Below are 21,739 nucleotides of genomic sequence, written 5' to 3' on the forward strand. Positions count from 1 at the left end.
ATCTGTAGCTATGAGGTCGACGAGGTCTGGACCTCTGTATTATTTAGAGGTGTGTATAATAAAGGCTGTGCAATAATATAGTATAAACTCGACTCTAGTGCTGCGAGGATATTGCACAGCATCAAGATCATTTGATAATGGTCATAAAGTGTGAGATAAGATGCTAAACTAAACATTTCATAATTGAGATATAAATGTTAAACGACCAAAAAATATAATCAGGCAAACAAGTCAACTTTTGACTAATTTCACCATTTTGAATTGAAAATAGGCCTACATAATTTACGTAACATCAACGTATGCAAGAAACCTTAACGAAGCCTTTTTTTTTATCATATTGATATTGGGCATACGATTTATGAATATGTACGTATTGTGAAAACATTTCATAAACTTAGCTTTCATGGTAGCCTTCAGTAAATTACTTTCAGTAAATTAAATGATTCATAAAACATATAAATATAAGTTGACCCTATGTTTGCTTTCTACACTGACACAGACGGAAATGAAAAGACTATCAGTCAAAGCTCAGCTTTAGGAGGGGAAGAGACAGAGCAAGATAACGAGACTGAGAGAAACAGAAAGACTGATGGAGATGAGGAGAGAGCAGGTGTTGACTAATAATCTTAATAAAAAATAAAAACACTTGGTGAGTTAGCATGAAAAAAATAAAATAAAAATCAATATATTTTTAAAAATTATGAGAGGAAACGTTTTTATTTCACTTTTGTTTAGCATTTTAAATGATTATTTTATTATATCAATATCATCAGTTCAGTGCAGAAAAAGGAAAAGGTAACATGATAACTGATAAGCTTAACCAGTTATTCTTATTATTATTTTTTATTTTCATTATTTTTTTATTAATCACTGCAAGTCTTTAAATTGATAATAATTTAACATCAAAATTTAAGTTTTTTTTATTTATTTATTTATTTATTATTTTTTAAAGGGGCAAAGTGAAAGATAATTTTGCTTGCCTGACCAGACAAGTAGCTTACAACTTTAGTGATAAAATACTGAGGTAAAAATTCAAAATGTTGAGTAAAAAAAAAAAAAAAAAAAAAAAAAAAAATCAAAATCAAAATGTTGAGTTAAAAAAAAAAAAAAGTATAACATATTATAGTTATTTAACATAACACCACTGCATGAGCTATTTTGATGAATATCAAGATTGAAAATGTTAGATTCATTTTAGGCCTAGTTCAATAAACAAGTAGCCTATTTAATATTAAGTTAGGCTACTAGGCACATTATTGACTGTTTTAGTTCTATTTCACCGACGAAAATAGTTCCATAGCGTCACGATCATTTCGATGATCAACTGACTTGGCAATTATTTTAGGAAGGTCTATTGAATGCCTATTGCACTTGATCCAGTAATACTAACACTTTCTCTCTACTACTCTATTCTGTTCTATAAAAAAAAAAAAAAAAAAAAAAAAAAAAAATGCGTTGAATTAAACTGAGAAGGGTCATAGCACTTGCATTTTGTTGTCCTACTGCTAGTTTAACTGCTTCTATTGTTCTCATTTGTAAGTCGCTTTGGATAAAAGCGTCTGCTAAATGAATAAATGTAAATGTAAATGTATTGAATGATTATGATTTAGCGTTTGAATGAATGACTCATTAAGATCGTCACTTGCCGCCACTTATTGGCGGTTTAGTTTCATGTTTAAAAGTATCATTGATTTTTTTTTGTGTATTCAAAGATTTATTTAAAACATTCACCTCATAACATTATGCTATTTATTGCAGTTGTAATTTTGCAGTGTACATTATTTAATTTGATTGGTAATAGCCCCGTTTTTATTATAACTTAATTTATTGATCAAATGTAAGAATTTGACATGAAAGATGATGCATACATTTAATAAGGTAAAAAGAAAATCTGCCTTTTTATAAATGTAAATAACGCCCTGCGGGGTAAATATCACAAATATGCAGATTTACTATGTAAAAGCTGATAGAACACTGATGAGAATATATTGCTTCAGAATGAAATATTTATAGGCTACCACCAAAAATCATCCCGGAATGAATTCTTTTACATTTGATAATTCAATATCTACGTGAATACTGTTAGACCTACCTGAAAATCTTAAAGCTGTGTTTATTTTCATTTGTTTCATCTTTGTTCTATTAAATTTGGTTTTGTCCATTGCTTGTAATTAAGTTTATTTGTTATAATAATTTTATTACTGAATGTTTGCTTTTCTTTAATAACATTTGAACTTTATAGTTAAGTCTTTGGCTTTTGCTGTGGTATCAAATATGTCACTGGCAGGCCTATCTAACATTTTGTAGCTTATTTATTTGAACAAAAGGTTTCATGGGCCAAAACAACAAAAGCAATAACAATTTAAAATATTTTTATTATTATTATTATTATTATTAGTAGTAGTAGTATCGTGTTGGGTAATGAGTGTGGGTGCTAACACTGATCTTGCACACCCCTCAGCAAATGTGCGGTTGCGCCCCTGGTAAGTCTACAGTAGTTTTTATTTATTTATTTATTTATTTAAATCATTTTGTAGGATACTGTACTGAGATATTGGCAGAAGCTCATCCAGTAAGTCAGTCTGCCTACTAAGCATTTAATAACCATGTAAATATCATTAATTGAATGATTGGACGATTAGCCTATATTCTTGGACTGCGAGTTGAATTTGCGTTTCTACAGGGTTTCTGAGTGTGTTAAGCGCCCTAAAACAAAAGCAATGCTGTTCTACATTGGATGCGGCGAAAAGCGACGCCACACAACAAATTACCAAAAACTGATCGAGCACGCTCTGTTTCTGACGCACTTCAAGCACTCGCGGGGCGGGGAAGATTGATGCGCCGGACCGGAGTCGGGGGACTTAGTTAAAGGGATAGTTCACCCAAAAATGAAAATGCTGTCCTCGTTTACTCTCCCTCAAGTTGTTCCAAACCTGTATGACTTTCTTTTTTTCTGCTGAACACAAAAGAAGATATTTTGAAGAAAGTCGGTAACCAAACGACTGATGGACCCCATTGACTTCCATAGTAGAAAAAAAAAAATACTATGGAAGTCAATGGGGACCAGCAACTGTTTAATTACCAACCTTCTTTAAAATATCTTCTTTTGTGTTCAGCAGAAGAAAGGAAATCATACAGGTTTGGAACAACATGAGGGAGAGTAAATGAGGACAGCATTTTCATTTTTGGGTGAACTATCCCTTTAAGTTTTTGTGTGTGTTTTTTTTTTTTTTTTTTTTTTTTTTTTTTTGCTTTATTTGGTAGTATTTCGAATTAATGGTTTAAAATAGTATTAGTAAAACAATAAAATAAAAAAAAATCAGTCGTTCACTCATTTTGGCGCCCCTATGGCTGAGTGGAGCCCTATAGCATTTGCCTATTCCGCGGGCCGGCTTCGTAGGCAACATTCTAGCCCAGCAAACATTGGTCCGACGGCAACGTCGTGTCCCTGGCCAAAAATAGTCGCGGTATGACGGCATAAATCGGTAAAAATATGTAACACAGAACATTTCCTAAAAATGCATTCAGATACATTTGTACATGTCTACAGTTCTCTGGGGTTGCATGTATAATTGTTATTTTGACTTTTAGCTACGTGTAGTTCAATATAGTGTATCGGGTGAGAGGACGTCACCTGGCGACGTCTTTTACACGTGCATTTATAGTCCATCATGACCCTCCATCATGGAATCCTTGTGAAATATGCAAAAGCTGTGCTTAATCCTTGCATGGTTAATACTGTAAAAATTAATTTAATTGCCCAAGTAGTTTTTAAGAGGTTGTGAAGACGTCCACTGACGTCCTTTACACGTCAAGGCTGTGAATAGACGTCCACTGATGTCTTTTACACGTCTAGTCAAGCAAGACAGAAAAAAAACCCAGGAATTATCTTTATGAAATACACGAATTGTATACAAAGTAAATATATTTACTTTATCTTGTTTAAATAAATTATAATCACACAGTTCCTAGTGTGGTTAAGTGAATGCAAAGCCTCTGCATTTTAGTCATTATTTCAACCTGTAGCCTACCTGATACGTTGTGTGTTTTTTTTTTTTTTTTTTTTTTTTTTTTTTTATGGAATGTATGCATATACATGTAAAACAGAAATATATCTGGTCACCATTTATGTCTGAGTTGGATGTAATTGCCAAAACTGTGCTGCCAAGATGTAACAAAAGATCTCCCGACATTACCAAATCCCGCGATAGGTTAGATTATCTCACGAGATGTTAACGCGTTTTCCCCATAGACTCACTCCGGAACACTGAAGTTTGAACAACCACGGAGAGAGGAGGAATTGAGGCCCATTTTATTAGAAATCTGTTGGGTAACGTTACGTACATTTTGTATTATTAGATTCACGTGCTAGAGTTTTACTTGTTTGACATGAATGAACCGAAAGAAATGATGCCCACATTGTCAACTGAAATTGGCTAACTGAGTTTGGCTAAAATTAGCTAGTAGGCTAAAAGTTAATTTGAACTTATACAACGGTATACCATAGTATAAAGTATGTTTAATGATACAGTCAAAGTTATTACTGTAAATTATTAATGTAGCCTTTTGAGAGTTTCTTTCAGAAAGTAAATTATCTGAAGTAGAATGAAATTAGCTGGATTTGAACATGTATGTTTTCAGTAACTGCTTTAAAAATATTTTGTAATTTTAGAATTGCTAAACATGTCTATTCAGGGGACATCACAGCCCACCTGTCTTTATCAGAAATGTCCTGTTCACTTTCTCACTGTTACACACCTAGTTAAGGGTCTTTCTCAAGGGCACCACAGTGGTATTGAAGAGGCAGGGGACAAATGCTGTTTTGAATTTAGCTGAAGACCATAAAAATATTTTGAAAATAAGTGCATGTCATTTACCTCATTTTTAATTTTCATTTATTTTAAAAAGAAATATATTCTCTTCCCTTAGATGCTGTGAAGAGGTGGAGCCCACATGCTACAGACACTGAAATTGATGCAGCAATGGCAGAACACCTGAAACACGCTCCTGGAAGAGCTGGGGGTGGTGGATACAAAAAATGAGCCAAACAATGTGTTTAAGGGATAGTTCACCCAAAAATGAAAATTGTCATCATTTACTCAACCTCATGTTTCAAACCTGTATAACTTTCTATGCTAAACACAAAGATATTTAGAAGAATGTTTGTAACCAAGCAGATGTCGCTTCCCATTAATAATCATTTTTTCTCCAATAATGGTAGTCAGTGGATGCTCTATTTGCTTGGTTACAAACATTCTTCAAAATATCTTCTTTTGTGTTCAGCAGAAGAAAGAAACTCATACAGGTTTGGAATTTGGTGAGTAAATTACATAATTTTCATTTTTGGGTGAACTATCTTTATATAATAATTCAGTATTTTGCTATTGGTATTTAGTTTGGTTAACAAATCGAGAGCTTAGAATTATAAGGTTCTATCTCCGTTTATTGTAGTTTATTGAGGATCAAAGTTTTTAAACTCGGTTTATGTTTTGTGAGATGGAACCTTTTATTTTATTAATAACTACTAACAAAATATTTTTTTTACAAAAATAACACCACACAGGCATTAATAAACACCTAATGAATCAGATTGTCAAAAACTCAATTTCGACCAAAAGTGGAGATAGAACCTTATAATTCTAAGCTCACGAAATGTTAAACATTGAAAAAAATAAAGAGAAATTTTGGCTGTTCAAGATCAATAAAATGTTGTGCTTAATCAGAACATGCTTCTTTTTTGCTTATGTCCACAAATAATGTGTTATTGTTTTTGATGTACACCACGTGATTAAAACGTTTTATTGACGTTCAGGTCTGACTGGACCAATTTTGGACCTTTTTAGAACCTTTGTCAAGATGTGTAAACCTCAAGACTTGATTGTCTTTCACGATGTTACACAATAGGTGTGTGATTATTTTATATGCAGGCTTATACACTTAAATTATGCAGCAACACATTTAAACACATATGACGACGCATTTAGACGTCCAGGGACGCGCAGAAGAGACGTGGAATTCACGGCCAGAAAAGACGTGGAATTCACGGCCAGAAAAGACGTCGGTTCAACTTCCATTTTGGAACTATTTTTCAACCATGACGGGACGTCTCGGACGGACGTCTTTTCAACGGTCATTAAACGTCCAAATGTTTGCTGGGTAGTAGGCTATAGCGTTATGCGTGTGTGTCAATCAACATTGCAGTTCCCGCAACCTCTGCCAAAAGTGTGTTCATCGTTTAGAAAATTAAGCTTACAAAATGTTTCTCATAAATTAAAAAAAGAGCCGCTACTGATTCAAGGCAATACAATTTACAGAGCACTGCTGAGCCCGTTGTTTTTATTAAAAGTTTAAGTGGATATCCTTCTGGTGTTTTCTAAAAAAATGCAGGCCTATATGTAGAAACCATAGCCTAATTAACAAATAGTAGCAGCAGAATCGATCTGAAATCAGACTGATGTTTTTGAAAAATTATCATAAAGTTGCATAAAATCAATTAAACTATTTATCCCATCTAAATAGATATTTTCAGTTAGATTTAGATTCCTTACCTGAACGAAATGACTGGAATTATAAAACCTGGGTGTTCCTGTCTTCAGAAATGGTTGATCTCTCCAGTAATATCCCTGAGACATGCCATTAAATACAGCACTTTGACGGATATGGGAGTGGCTAAGACAGGGGGGTTGTGGTTTTCCTGGTTTCGCTTTAGCTTGGTTTGTTTTTCCACTGCAGTTAGTACCGCTTCAAAGTGGGTGGGATTATAGACTGATCGTTATAAGGTTTGTTTGAGATGAGCAAAATCTGCGCAGAACCGATCACCGGTGATCAGCGCGAGATGCATGTGTAGCGGTGTAGATATTTTTAAATGTTTTGAATAAAATAATTTTCCACACAAAGCTGGTCGTGCAAAAGTTGAATTTAATTACAATACCTGTGTGATAAAACACATAAACAGACAGGCACTGTTAAACCGCAGCTCTTTTAACCTCTCCTCAAGTGACATTGCAGGAAAGAGAGACACACACTTCGCCACACACATACACAATATATAATAATAGCAATAGTATAAATAATGATAATAATAATAACAAAAATGTAATTGTATGCAAATAATTCAAAACAGCATTACAGTGTTTCTTAGATCCCAATTAACATACCTGTGTGATAAAACACATAAACAGACAGGTTAAACCGCAGCTCTTTTAACGTTACCCGTTAAGCACAAAATACATGTTTAAATACACCAGAGTAAGTTAACTACAGAAACCAGCAAATGCAATGTACAATATGTATTAATACACTGGAATATATATTTAGTATGCGTACCAAATATACACATATACATATACATACACATACACACACACACACACACACATATATAAGTTTAATATAGGCCTATATAAGTTTATTTTTGCGCTGTTAATGAGTGAATAGTGCGTTGCGTGAAATGGCGGCGGGGTGTGTGCGTCACAAGTGAGATGTGTTAGTGGCTAAGCGGCTAAAGTCTTGATTAAATTATATAAAGCGGCTAAAGTCTTGATTCAATTATATATATAAAGCGGCTAAAGTCTTGATTCAATTATATAGGCTATAGGCTAATTTAATCAAGACTTTAGCCGCTTAGCCACACTGTTAACAATTTATTGTAATTTTACAGGAAATTCCTGGCAACTAATTGCAGTAAATTTACAGCAAGTAATATACAGGATTATTACTGTTTACTTTTACAATAAAGTATTGTATTTATACAGCAGTTGTACTGTGATTATAGTAGCATTATTACAGTAAAATGCTGTAATTTATTTCAATTTACTGTATATTTACTGCAACTCAGTTGCCAGGAATTTCCTGTAATTTCACAGGACAGAATTACAATTTAATATTGTAATTCAATATACTGTATCCTGTTATTTGTAAATATTACAATACAATGCTGCCTGTAATTATCCGTATTAGGCAATTAAAAACACAACAATGATATCTTTTTAATCTTTTATTAAAAACTGTTTTCTTAAGAGGGTGTAAACAGGTGCGTTGAGCCCATATCTCTTCTCTGCTTTGCAGCCCGTCTGGGAGTTGATTCCACAAAAAGTTCTGAAAACCGAGAGAGAGGAAAAAAAGTTTTAAGTGTTTATATCTGTTAAATAATGACAAATACTGTGTAAAAAACAAAAGTATTGCTACTTGCTCATAAACAAAAATGATTTTGATGTATTTATTTAATATTAACAACTTAACTTGTTATTAGTTCACCCAAAAATGAAAATTATGTCATTAATGACCCTCATGTCGTTCCAAGCCCGCAAGACCTCCGTTCATCTTCGGAACACAGTTTAAGATATTTTAGATTTAGTCCGAGAGCTTTCTGTCCCTCCATTGAAAATGTATGTACGGTATACTGTCCATGTCCAGAAAGCTAATAAAGACATCATCAAAGTAGTCCATGTGACATCAGTGGGTTAGTTAGAATGTTTTGAAGCATCGAAAATACATTTTGGCCCAAAAATAACAAAAACTACGACTTTATTCAGCATTGTATTCTCTTCAGGGTCTGTTGTCAATCCGGGTTCACGACTCCGCAGTGACGCTGCTGACGTAAGACGCTGCTGACGTGTTATCTGGTGCGCCCGAGCTTCGTTTACAGACGCACGCTGTAAACAAAACAATCTTCGCAAACATGTCTAAGGATTTCGACACAGAGGAACAATGTAAAATAGCTTGAATACAGCGTTTTACGTCAGCAGCGTCACTGCGGAGTCGTGAACCCGGATTGACAACAGACCCTGAAGAGAATACAATGCTGAATAAAGTCGTAGTTTTTGTTATTTTTGGGCCAAAATGTATTTTCGATGCTTCAAAACATTCTAACTAACCCACTGATGTCACATGGACTACTTTGATGTCTTTATTAGCTTTCTGGACATGGACAGTATACCGTACATACATTTTCAATGGAGGGACAGAAAGCTCTCGGACTAAATCTAAAATATCTTAAACTGTGTTCCGAAGATGAACAGAGGTCTTACGGGCTTGGAACAACATGAGGGTCATTAATGACATAATTTTCATTTTTGGGTGAACTAACCCTTTAAAATTTAGAATTACATTGGCTTTTACATTGTTTTTTTGTAAATATATAACGTCATTGCATGCATGTATGCACTGTATATCGAATGACGCTTTGGACAAAAGCATCTGCTAAATACCTTAACCACACTTCAAAGTGTTTTATTTAATTAATTAATGAAAGTCGGAATGTTAAACTGCTGTCCGTCAGACTCTTCTGTTTACACATAAATGTCCTGTATGGGAATACCAACTCGAGGTAGAACAGACACTTAACAGTAATAGCTGGGTCTCCATCCAACTTTTTAATGCACATTTTAACCATTTGAAAAAGAAATCCTGACCTGGCTGAAACGGTTATAATTCACAATATATTTACAATCGGAGTTATATTAATAAACACCCTGATGCTTCAGAGCTTTATAATGGCAGTGGATTGCAACATCAGAAGCTCAGAAAAGTGCATCTATCCCTCATAAAAGTGATTCACACAGCTCTGAGGGGTTAATAATAAAGGCCTTCTGAAGCAAAGAGTTTGTAAAGTTTTAAATATTAATATTTTTCGTACATGAAGTAAAATAACTAGCTTCCGGCCAAAAGAACAATAACATACAGATTTTACTCTAAAGCGCAACTTATGCGAGTAATGCAACGTACTGCTGATATATACACTACGCCATACTTCTGACGTCATGAGTTGCACAAGTTGCACTTTGAATGCAAGTAGACTGCGTATGGCTGTTTGGCCGTAAGCTAGAATTTTACTTTGTAACGTGTTAAATATGGATATTTTTCTTACACAAACTCTTTGCTTCAGGAGGCCTATTTTAACCCCTCAGAGCAGTGTGGAGCACTTTTATGATGGATAGATGCACTTTTTTGAGCTTCAAACTGATCCACTGCCAATGTAAAGCTTGGAAGTGTCAGGTTTTGTTTTTGTATAACTCAGATTGTATTTGTCAGAAAGAATGGTTTGAAGGTAAGTAAATCATGGGGTAATTTTCATTTAAAAGTGAACTACCCTTTTAACAAAATAAGGGATGAATATACCTTGTACAATTAAGCAAGATGTGCTGGGTAGGGTCTCTCTCTGGATATCAGCAGCTGTGGCAGAGGGCTAGGGAATAAAAAATGTAAACATTACCAAATGTATTACCAATTACACAACAAATACCAATTACAAATCTATTATTATTTTAATATTCCATACAGTCTGCCAGGCAGCCACATATAATTTGAGAAAAACAAAAAGGTTAACTTGATTTTAATACTACTGATTATTTGCTGCATTCTCTGAAGACAAAGAGAGCAGTGAAAGCTTTTCAACAGAACCCAGGCTCCGAAAAAATATTTAATGACGATGCTGGTTGGAGGTTTAAGTTGCGCACGCGCAGTTTATTTTATATAGACAGATTACATGACTGCTCTTTCACCCTGGTTGGCCAAGCACAAAGTAAAGTTATAACATCTGAACAGATGCTATATTCAGCTTTTATCACAGCTATAGCTAACTTACAGAATTAAATTAAGATACCAGCAGTCATTTAATTGAAGCCCATATTTCAAATAACGTTTACGTTTGCTTGTAAACAAGCAAACGTTATTTGAAATATGGGCTTTAATTAAATGACTGCTGGTATCTTAATTTAATTCTGTAAGTATTCAGCGACCGTAAAATCTACAAGCTAACGTTACGTTTATGCTAAGTTAAGTGTGTAAACCACCACGACTTCAAGACCCCCGATTACAAAACAGCAAAACAGAAGTCCTAATAGTTAGCTAACGTTACAACAGCCTGTCCGGTAGCACGTGTAATCAATGCAATAATAATCTGAGCTAAGGAAGCTTACGGGGCTAACGTTAATGCTTATTTTTACAGTCTGTGCTAACATTATTTGAGCTATCGTCATTGTGGTGGTTTTCCATTAACGTTAACAGTTACGTTACAAGCTCAGCTCGACTCGATTCTACTCACCATGTTTGTTTTTCCATTGTGAATATCTAGTGTCTTGTACCTGATGTGATGTGGTTTAGCCTACCTTTTCCCCACAGTCTAACGTTATGCTTTTCCCTTATGGATTGAAGACGCCGCCACTTCAGCGGGGTCAGTTCAGGTTGTTTATACCGGGAGTGAGCGAGTCGAGTCGGGGCGAGTTGAGCTAACGTTATAGGGATCTAACGTTACTCTAGCCAATGTCACTGAGAAATATACCAAACAAAAAATTGTGAATATCTCGTACCTTACACCTGCATGTGGTTCCTTTTCCGTATGGATTGAGTAAGAAGACGCCACTTCACCGCGGTCAGTTCAGGTTGTTTTTAGTCGACTCGGGGCGAACGTCACTGAAATATACCAAACGAAACAATCAGCAGCACTCACTCATATCAACGGTATTAATATATCCATATACTTATAAAATAGATTTCATGTTAACGTTTCATACCTGAGATGTGTTCTTCTTCCAAAAATGTTTGATTCTCTGGTACCGTTGGCCGCGCGCAATTTCAAAATTCAAACAGCAGCGATCCCACAATGCTATGCGTTGGCTGTAAAAGAATGCTTCTACAGTGTAGTTACAATAAAATTACAGGACTGTCCATAAATTTCCCATCATGCATTTGCGTTTACAATAAAAACAAGAATACAATATGTTGTTGTAAAATTTATTGTAAAAAATACATCAATTGCTAACAGTGCACTAACACATCTCTCACTTGTGACGCACACACCCCGCCGCCATTTCACGCAACGCACTATTCACTCATTAACAGCGCAAAAATAAACTTAATTTAACAAGTTAATGACTCGAACTAATAGTCAAATATAACATCTCAATGAATACTCTTTCACAATTGATTATTTAAACCTGACATGAACACTTATGGGTGCGATTTGCCGGGGGGGATGCGTGGGATTTCCCCCTTTCTGGTCAATGTATCCCTGCCTCTGCTTAATTATTTTTATCCTTTTATTTTATTTTTATTATTTTTATGCTTATTAAAGTTATCTAACGTTATATTTGTGTGTGTGTGGACTGTGGAGCTTTTTAATCTATGGTGCTGTTAACGTTACCGTGGTCATTACGTTAATTAATCACAGAAAGCTGCAGAGACTGCATATTAGGTTATATTACGTTTATAAAAAGTTGTTATGGTCGATGGGAAGTAATTTAGATAAACCCCGCTGCTTGTTGACGATGATATATGCGCGGATTTCGATCCTGAAATATCGATACTGATGTTGTATATTCTATAGGATCTATCCACACATAAAAAATGTCGATCCTAAGGTGTTTTTTTTTTTTTTTTAAACCAGTCATTTAATAAACCAGTTTAATTATTTAGCACGAATTTATTTTATTCAGAAAGTATGCATTAAATTGATTAAACGATTTTAACATATTGTTTTAAATTGCAATAATATTTCACAGTAGGCTATTTGTTTTTACAAAGATTTACTGTATTTTTGATCAAATAAATGCAGCCTTGGTAAGCAGATTAGACTTCTTCCAACATTAAACATCTTACCAACCCCAAACTCTTGAAAACTAGCATGTAACATTTACTATAATTTTGCTAGTTTGTGCAATTAAATTTATTTTGATTGATCGTTAAAGTTCAAATGGATTGTGTTATGTTCTGTAATTGTTGTTAATAAATCTGTCAGAATGAAACGTGCAAAAGTTTTACCTATTGGGGTACAACAGTGGCAATCTTTAAAAAAATAACAATGGTTTTACGGTAACATATAATCCAGGAAGCTTACCGCTACCTGTATCTCTTCATAAGAAAACCAACGGAGCCACTCCTTTTAAGAGCCACTCCTATACTCCTCTTACTGCCTCTCTCTCACACACTCTCTTTCTTTCTTTCTTCACACACATTTCTATTTCTCTCTCTTTTTAAAAAAAATAACAATGGTTTTACTACGGTAACCATACACATGACTAATTACAGGCGCATCGAGAGCACAAATCACAAATTATTTTAGAGGTCATGAAAATGTATTCACCTCATATATCAACCCAAAGTGCATGCTTTTAAAAGTAAAAATTATCGGTATGTTGTAAAGTTTTTCTTTCTTCAAAGCAGACCAGGAGACGTTGGAGTTATTGTTTATTGAGCGCGGCTGCGGATTCGTCCAACAAAATCTAATGTACATAAATTTACATGGTGTCTTATAGGCATTTTAGGAGGAGGGACTTTTGAAGGTGGAGACAAATTCAAACAAAGCATGTAAATGAGTATACAGGTTAAGGAAACCCGCCCCAGACTCCAGCGTGTTACCAGTCTCAATCCAATCAGCATAACCATTCAAACATGTGCTAATCCAATCAGCCTAACGATTCAACGTCTGGACTGTGGCTCTTGCTCCAAGAGCCATTAAAGACAATAGGTTAGCATGATAACATGATCCTTCAGAAATCATTCTAATATGCTGATTTTATGCTCAAAAAACATGAATTATTATTTTCAATGTTGAAAACAGTTGTGTACAATTTTTTTTTTTCAAAATTATTTGATGAATAGAAAGTTCAAAAGAACAGCATTTATTTAAAATAGAATATTTTCTACATTATAAATGTCTTTACTGTAACATTTGATCAGTTTAACTCATCCTTGATGAATAAAAGTATTGATTTATTTTATTTCTTTCCCCCAAAAATAAAATTAAAATTCTTACTGACCCCAAACTTTTGAACGGTAGTGTTTAATGTTACAAAAGCTTTCCATTTCAGATAAATGCTGTTCTTTTGAACTTTCTATTCATCATAGCATCATGAAATAAAATTGTAAAAAACTGTTTTCAACATTGATATAATCATAAATGTTTCTTGAGCATCAAATCATCATATTAGAGTGATTTCTGAATGATCATGTGACACTGAAGACTGGAGTAATGATGCTGAAAATTCAGCTTTGATCACAGGAATAAATTACACTTTACTGTATATTCACATAGACAACAGGTGTTTTAAATTGTAATAATATTTCACAATATTACTGTTTTTGTTTGTATTTTTAATCAAATAAATGCAGCCTTGGTGAGCAGAAGATACTTCTTTTAAAAACATAAAAAATCTTACCGATCTAAAACTTTTGACCGGTAGTGTATATAATCCACAAATTCGAGTGGAGACAGATGCAGTGATTTGGTTGAAACTGTAACAAACCAGACGAGACCAGTTAACTCATTGTTAAAAATTTTTGAATTACACGAAGTGGTTATTTAAGGAAATCATGACATGTGCTGTCTCTTGCTTTAAATTAGCAATAATTTCCATTTACATGTTCCCTAAGAGATGAATGGCGAATCAGTAGACACAAATTCTTTATTACAATTAAAATATTTATGTTGTGATATGATGCTGGCCTACATCAACGATTTATTTAACGTGTTTAATGAGATAACATAGTGATAATTTGCTGACCGAAGATAAGGGCCAGACAGACTCTGAGACTCCGGATGATGTTCGTGTGCTTCAAGCTGCCCAAAACAACAGCTGTATGAAAGCCTCCTAACGCTCATCACTGATGCTGATTACATTGAAGTCTCTTTCAGACTGTTTTCTGAGCACACACATTACGCGTTCAGGCTTTTATCAACTGTTCCGTTAAAACTATCCATCAGATTTGAACACGGCTTTCCCCCGCGGCTGATGCTCGCCTTGGATTTGGTCTGACGAAGGCAAAAGTAACGTTTCCTCTTCGCGTTTTTTAGTCTCTAATGAAAGCCCAGAACCTCTGCTTGGTGTTCACTTAGTTTTGATTGTGACAAACTAGTTAACAGCTCCAATTTTGCCCCAAATGTAAGAGAAGAAAACACAAGCGTCAGCGAGCAGCAGACACCGAGCGGGACAGGTTGAGTCTACGAGGTTCTCATGTGTCGTTTAAGACCGCGGCGCCGCTCGAGCGCTTTTCATTCATTGCTGAATACCAGACAGAGTTTATCAGATCCGATCAGAGAGACAGAGATGGCAGAAACCGCCCCAGCCCCCGCTGCTGCCGCCCCGGCCAAAGCGCCCAAGAAGAAGTCCGCTGTGAAAGCCAAGAAAGCAGGTCCAGGCGTCGGCGAGCTCATCGTCAAGGCTGTGTCCGCATCCAAGGAGAGGAGCGGTGTGTCCCTCGCCGCCCTGAAGAAAGCGCTCGCTGCCGGCGGATACGATGTGGAGAAGAACAACTCCCGCGTCAAGATCGCCATCAAGAGCCTGGTGACTAAAGGCACCCTGGTTCAGGTCAAAGGGACCGGTGCTTCAGGTTCCTTCAAACTCAACAAGCAGCAAGCCGAGACCAAGAAGAAGCCCGCCAAGAAAGCGGCTCCTAAAGCCAAAAAGCCCGCAGCCAAGAAACCCGCTGCCGCTAAGAAGCCCAAAACTGCAGCAGCGAAGAAGCCCGCCGCTAAGAAATCCCCGAAGAAGGTGAAGAAACCCGCCGCTAAGAAGGCGACGAAGAGCCCCAAGAAGGCCAAGAAACCGGCGACTCCTAAGAAAGCAGCCAAGAGCCCAAAAAAGGCAAAGGCAGCAAAACCCAAAACGGCGAAACCTAAAGCAGCGAAACCTAAAGCCGCCAAGCCTAAAAAGGCAGCTCCCAAGAAGAAATAAATCTAACGTTACTGTGTGTTCCTCAACGGCTCTTTTCAGAGCCAACCACTGACTCCCAGTAAAGAGCAAAACTCATGTTTCTGAATGATTTGTTAGTTCTGGAATCAAATAGCCAAATATGTGACTCAACAAATTTAGTCTAGGTAAAACTCAAGTAAATCATATTTATTCGCAAGAAATTGATTGAAAATTGCCAAAAAGCTTGTTATATTTCAAAGCAAACAGTTATCACAGTTCGACTCAAGGATGTTGATTAACAGTACATATTGTATTTTATACACAAACCATAATGCTGGAGAAACGTGGCAACTCAAACAACCCCACAAACAATAATGGCAGTGATAAAATTATAATATTACATTAAGGGTAATAATACTCTACAGTATCAGATCTGGTCAGTGTGAACAAGTGTGTGAAATGTGTAGCACTTTTGGTAGAAACAGCGTATAATATCCATTGTTGTACTTATTTGAATTTTCTATAAAACATTTCAGTGATTCAGTCTCTGGATACATTATACGTTTATCTCTGTAAAGCTGAGATAACAATCTACATATATAAAAGCGCTATATAAATGAGGATGACTTGATTTAATCTCTTCTGTCTAGTCAATACATGTGATCGTTCCAAAAAAGGGGTTGGGCTTTTAAGGGGAAGCTCAGTGATTGGTTTAAAACTTATCACAGTCTAAACCAATGGGCGACTGGCACTCTCGTTTAAAGCTAGTATGAGCCGACACTGATCTTCATTCTGTTATCTTCGTCACGGTATTCTTCTCTTTTAGTTTCTGATTTTAATAATGAGTGGAAGAGGTAAAACCGGGGGAAAGGCTCGCGCTAAGGCCAAGAGTCGCTCTTCCAGGGCGGGACTGCAGTTCCCCGTCGGCCGTGTTCACAGGCTTCTCCGCAAAGGCAACTATGCCCAGCGCGTCGGTGCCGGAGCTCCGGTGTATCTGGCCGCTGTGCTCGAGTATCTGACCGCTGAGATCCTGGAGTTGGCTGGAAACGCCGCTCGGGACAACAAGAAGACCCGCATCATCCCTCGACACCTGCAGCTGGCGGTGCGCAATGACGAGGAGCTGAACAAGCTTCTGGGTGGCGTGACCATCGCTCAGGGCGGTGTGTTGCCCAACATTCAGGCCGTGCTGCTGCCCAAGAAGACCGAGAAGCCCGCGAAGGCCAAGTAGACTGACGGAAGCTTCTCTTCAGACCAAAGGCTCTTTTAAGAGCCACACAATTCCCCAAGAAAGAGTGAATTCATTTACCCGATTTTTATTAGATTTTCTATTTAAGTCCCTTTGAGAAAACAAATAAGAAAGTTGCTGCAGAATGCACATGCATAGACTTTTATGAATATTAATCATGAATAGTTATTGTACAATGATTGACATAAAAAAAAAAAAAAATCCCACAGGCTGAAGTTTTTCTTGTCTGAGATTCTATTAAACATGTCCATTTCAATTATTAAAATTTGACTAGAAATACACATGGTACTCAAATATATATATATATATTTATTTATTATTTTTATTTTTTTAAAGTAAAGCATTTAACTAACCACTACACTTTGTGAGGGTTTAATGAGAGCACTATGAAAATGTAATTTTATTGGCATTGCTAAAATATTTAAGCTGATATATTGAGTAAAAAGTTAATATATATCATGATGATATAAGTATCTGTACTTGTCTAAGTTTTTTACTATATTTCCACAAGTCAAACTACGTCCAATTCGTTTTTAAGAAACATTAAAAATCACCTATTTTGGTTGAAATTTAAAACTGATTTCGTGGATACAGAGAAAAAGCAAAGTACGTTTGGGCGGGAACCACAAACTGACGTCACTTGTTTGAAAACAGCCATTGGCCAACTGTCATTTACAGACGCCAGACAATAACCAATCAAATGCATCTGAAGCAAAGCCATCCAATGAGCGCACGGCAGCCCTGGGCTTAAATACGCGCTGTGTTCGCCTGAACTACTCAGTCTTTCGATCTGATTAAATCAGCATCTGAACACTTTAAATAATGGCCAGAACTAAGCAGACCGCTCGTAAGTCCACCGGAGGTAAAGCCCCGAGGAAGCAGCTGGCCACTAAAGCCGCCCGTAAGAGCGCTCCCGCCACCGGTGGCGTTAAGAAGCCTCATCGTTATCGGCCCGGTACCGTGGCGCTGAGAGAGATCCGCCGGTACCAGAAATCCACTGAACTGCTGATTCGCAAACTGCCCTTCCAGCGCCTGGTGAGAGAAATCGCTCAAGACTTCAAGACGGATCTGCGCTTCCAGAGCTCGGCTGTCATGGCCCTGCAGGAGTCCAGCGAGGCTTATTTGGTGGGTCTGTTCGAGGACACCAACCTGTGCGCCATCCACGCCAAGAGAGTCACCATCATGCCCAAAGACATCCAGCTGGCCCGCCGCATCCGCGGAGAGCGCGCTTAAACCCCAGCAGACACACAAACCCAACGGCTCTTTTAAGAGCCACCTCATTAACTCTACGAAAGATGATTTCCATATTATGGTGTTTTGATATCGGAACTTCATATGCCACGGTTGTCTTATAAAATGCTCGTTTTATGTATTACTTAAATCTAAAAGCAAATGTAAGGAAATGAACGGTGGTTTTAGTGTTATGCTACTATAGTTAATGTTTACATGTACGGTCATTAACCCTCATCCTCTCCTTACCTGTAACAAATCCTTCCCTCGCAGGTCAAAATGACTGAAGCCCTATATATATATGTTAAATTATATAGTTATTAATAATATTACTTACATTCTACTTATTTCCACTAGTATCAAGCATCAAAAGACAGACCCTTTTTAAAAAAAAAAAAAAAAAAAAATTCAAGAAATGCTTTACAATAGTGCAAACATACATTTCTTAGAAATATAGAACAAATGAAGTCAATTTTGCATAATCACAGGACACAAAAAGGAAATAAAAAAACAGAAAATAAATACTAAAAAAAAAAAACAGCCAAGATATGAATCATGGTACATGAAAGATCTCATCATATCTTTTCAGAAAAGACGTACATTTTCTATTATCAGTTGTTCTTAGTGATTTAATTAAATATTTTACTTCACAAAGGAAATATATCAGAAGACTGACCTCGACTTCAGTAATGTGTAACTGGTGACGTTTACTAGAACCGCCCATAAATGTGGTTTCAACTAGGTCCGCTAGCTGACTATAACTCCTCTTCCCTAGTGGTTTGACCATCTGTCAGTTGAAGAGTATCTGTCGTCATGTCTGGAAGAGGAAAAGGCGGGAAAGGACTCGGGAAAGGAGGCGCTAAGCGGCACCGAAAGGTTCTTCGCGATAATATCCAGGGAATCACTAAACCCGCTATTCGTCGTCTTGCTCGGCGTGGCGGCGTCAAGCGTATTTCTGGCCTGATCTATGAAGAGACTCGCGGTGTGTTGAAGGTGTTTCTGGAGAACGTCATTCGTGATGCTGTGACTTACACTGAACACGCCAAGAGAAAGACCGTCACCGCCATGGATGTTGTGTACGCGCTGAAGCGACAGGGGCGCACTCTGTACGGGTTCGGGGGTTAAGAGATCCACGAAGAAGAAAAAACAACGGCTCTTTTAAGAGCCACACACATTATCACACAAAGAACAAGTTACGAGGTGGTGAAATTATATTTTGTAATATAATAATTATTGTGCTTTCCTTAAACGTTACCTCAAAATGATTTATTAAGCAAATACAAATAATAAACTACTGTTATTCTCACTATTGTGCTTTGCAGTTAAAACTACATTTTCACAGAGTTGTGGGCGTTCGTTGTCATTGTGCAACATTTTATGTAGTTCACTATTGTTCTTACATTTGTATATGCATGTCTTTCAAAATACAGTTTATTCTTCACCTTATATTTTAGTGAATTTCTATCACAGAACGTGTTTTTCAGCCTGGATGTAAAGTCAAATTCAGGGCTTTCCAAAATGTATAAATGTTACAGAGCGAGAGGTAACACTTCTGTCTGATCTCTCAGATACCAAATGTTTGGAGGTTTTATCATGACTACTACAACTTCTGCTTAGTCTTTAAAAATGACTGGCATTAATTTAGCACTCATATGGAAAATTAAAATATTTTGTAATTATCATTTAAATCAGACTTGCTTTCAAGTTGTTTGTCATAAATCATCATCTCAGGAAACATATATGGGGTTTTGGAGACGAGGTGTCTAGGGAAGGAAATTATACATCGATATTCATATGAATGTAGACACTTTTGTCATCATGTTGCCCCAAGAACACATTAATGCTAATTAGATACAGTTAGATACATTGTGTTGAATGGGAATGGCATTTATGGCCATGTTTACAGGCATAATTAAGTGCATGAAGTATACATTACATTATATCTTTCATAACATAGCTGAGAATCATCTTTGCACAACGTTTGATTAAACAAATCCTGAAACTTCCCATAGTTTTTGCCTAAACATGTAATATCTTGTCATTTTATTTTTAAACAACTGGACACAGCATAGCATATGAATAAAATATAATGTTTCGATCTGTTTCGTATGTTATCTTCTGCTGTAAACAATGAATGACAATGCACAGTATTGTGCGATTATAGTGAATTCGTGGAGTTTACATTGAGTAATAATACACTGTGCTATTTCTGCTTCCAAATAAACGTTCAAATGATTGAATCCGCAGCATTCCTGGTTAAAGATTTCTGAAAATATTCACACATTTTCTTATTCATTCCGAAAAAAATGCGGGAAAATGAAACAAAGGAATGGAGTCGATGTGGGGGATGGACGGTATTAATAGATGGGCGTGATTAATATTTTAAAGCTTCTGATTGGTCCGCCTACAAGTCAGTGAATGTGTAATGTGGCCAATGAGGTCATTATATGGCTTGAAGACTCACAATCAGAGGCTCGTTCTTCCCTTTGTAAATTAGCATAGAGCAGCGCATAAAGCCCGCCTGCAGTGATTCAGCTTTATGTTCTCTGAGTTTCTCTGACTGAATCATCATGCCTGAACCAGCGAAGTCCGCACCCAAGAAGGGCTCGAAGAAGGCCGTCACTAAAACCGCCGGCAAGGGCGGGAAGAAGCGCAGAAAGTCCAGGAAGGAGAGCTACGCGATCTACGTGTACAAAGTCCTGAAGCAGGTTCATCCCGACACCGGGATCTCCTCCAAGGCGATGGGAATCATGAACTCTTTCGTCAACGACATCTTCGAGCGCATCGCCGGTGAAGCGTCTCGTCTCGCTCACTACAACAAGCGCTCCACCATCACATCTCGCGAGATCCAGACCGCCGTGCGTCTGCTGCTGCCCGGAGAGCTGGCCAAACACGCCGTGTCTGAGGGCACAAAGGCTGTGACCAAATACACCAGCTCCAAGTAGAGGAGGAGCTCAACACACACAAAGGCTCTTTTAAGAGCCACACATATTATCTGTGAAAGAGCTTTGATCATACATTATCTTTTCAGGCAAAAGTAAAACCTATCATCCGTCCTTCTGTGTATTGCTGATGAAAAAGTTGCAATCCTTTTTCTTCTGATTAAGATCTGTATTCACTCTAACACCATATTGGCTTTGATCTGCAGCTAATGAAATTAAGTTCAAGATTTTTTTTAACATTTAGCTTTGAATATTGTTTTTCTGTATAATCAGCTTTATTTTACAGTAGCAGAAACTCTGAGAAATACTCTCAACACTATTGTTGATCCTGTAGAGGAAGATGATGATGATGATGATGATGATGATGATGATGAAGATGTAGATGTGAAACTTGTGCTCTAGTAGTGCTGGGATTTACACACATGATCATGTCAACGTTCACATCTTCCTCCACCAAACACACACCACAGATCAGATTTCCACTTTGAGTAACATTTATTATGAGCTTCATAATGAAAACATTGACACTTTATTATTTTTGTCTTTGTTGTCTACCTTTTTAATTCAATTGCTTGTTCTATGTCATGTGTGACTATGTACAGTTGTACAGTTTCTATTTATTCCTGTAGCCTCTTGGCCAGGTCATGTTTGTACATGAGAAGTGGTTCTCAGTTTACCTGGATAAATAAAGG

At 36.7% G+C, this 21,739-nt stretch overlaps 5 protein-coding genes and 1 long non-coding RNA gene across 6 annotated transcripts; 5 read left to right on the plus strand and 1 right to left on the minus strand.

Moving 5' to 3' along the window:
• Nucleotides 1–8,020: 8,020 nt before the first annotated feature.
• LOC307155379 lies at nt 8,021–11,408 on the minus strand. Its single transcript, XR_013820500.1, has 3 exons — nt 11,310–11,408; nt 10,120–10,186; nt 8,021–8,097 (listed from the first exon to the last, which is right to left on the minus strand). It is a non-coding gene; the product is annotated as an uncharacterized lncRNA (long non-coding RNA).
• A 3,610-nt stretch (nt 11,409–15,018) lies between these two features.
• Nucleotides 15,019–15,671, plus strand: LOC307155355 (histone H1-like; the record flags this gene model as incomplete). Its single annotated transcript, XM_079865961.1, has 1 exon — nt 15,019–15,671. The coding sequence occupies exon 1, from the start codon at nt 15,045–15,047 to the stop codon at nt 15,669–15,671; it is 627 nt and encodes a 208-aa protein (XP_079722087.1). The 5' UTR covers nt 15,019–15,044.
• A 799-nt stretch (nt 15,672–16,470) lies between these two features.
• LOC307155360 (histone H2A-like) lies at nt 16,471–16,963 on the plus strand (the record flags this gene model as incomplete). The annotated part of the gene is made up of 1 exon (XM_079865966.1): nt 16,471–16,963. The coding sequence occupies one exon, from the start codon at nt 16,471–16,473 to the stop codon at nt 16,855–16,857; it is 387 nt and encodes a 128-aa protein (XP_079722092.1). The 3' UTR covers nt 16,858–16,963.
• Nucleotides 16,964–17,697: 734 nt separating this feature from the next.
• LOC307155359 (histone H3.2-like) lies at nt 17,698–18,108 on the plus strand (the record flags this gene model as incomplete). The annotated part of the gene is made up of 1 exon (XM_079865965.1): nt 17,698–18,108. One exon carries the CDS (start codon nt 17,698–17,700, stop codon nt 18,106–18,108), a length of 411 nt encoding a protein of 136 aa, XP_079722091.1.
• A 791-nt stretch (nt 18,109–18,899) lies between these two features.
• LOC307155368 (histone H4) lies at nt 18,900–19,303 on the plus strand. The gene has a single exon (XM_079865974.1). The coding sequence runs from the start codon at nt 18,919–18,921 to the stop codon at nt 19,228–19,230; it is 312 nt and encodes a 103-aa protein (XP_079722100.1). The 5' UTR covers nt 18,900–18,918; the 3' UTR covers nt 19,231–19,303.
• A 1,354-nt stretch (nt 19,304–20,657) lies between these two features.
• On the plus strand, nt 20,658–21,155 carry LOC307155364 (histone H2B-like). Its single transcript, XM_079865970.1, has one exon. The coding sequence runs from the start codon at nt 20,676–20,678 to the stop codon at nt 21,048–21,050; it is 375 nt and encodes a 124-aa protein (XP_079722096.1). The 5' UTR covers nt 20,658–20,675; the 3' UTR covers nt 21,051–21,155.
• The last annotated feature ends 584 nt before the right edge of the window (nt 21,156–21,739 follow it).

Source organism: Squalius cephalus (genome assembly GCF_949319135.1).
Source record: "Squalius cephalus genome assembly, chromosome: 3".
NCBI classification, from domain to species: domain Eukaryota; kingdom Metazoa; phylum Chordata; class Actinopteri; order Cypriniformes; family Leuciscidae; genus Squalius; species Squalius cephalus.

Excerpts from the sequence above, each read along its gene's own strand:
- LOC307155368 (XM_079865974.1), top strand. The coding sequence starts at position 18,919 with ATGTCTGGAAGAGGAAAAGGCGGGAAAGGACTCGGGAAAGGAGGCGCT.
- LOC307155364 (XM_079865970.1), top strand. The coding sequence starts at position 20,676 with ATGCCTGAACCAGCGAAGTCCGCACCCAAGAAGGGCTCGAAGAAGGCC.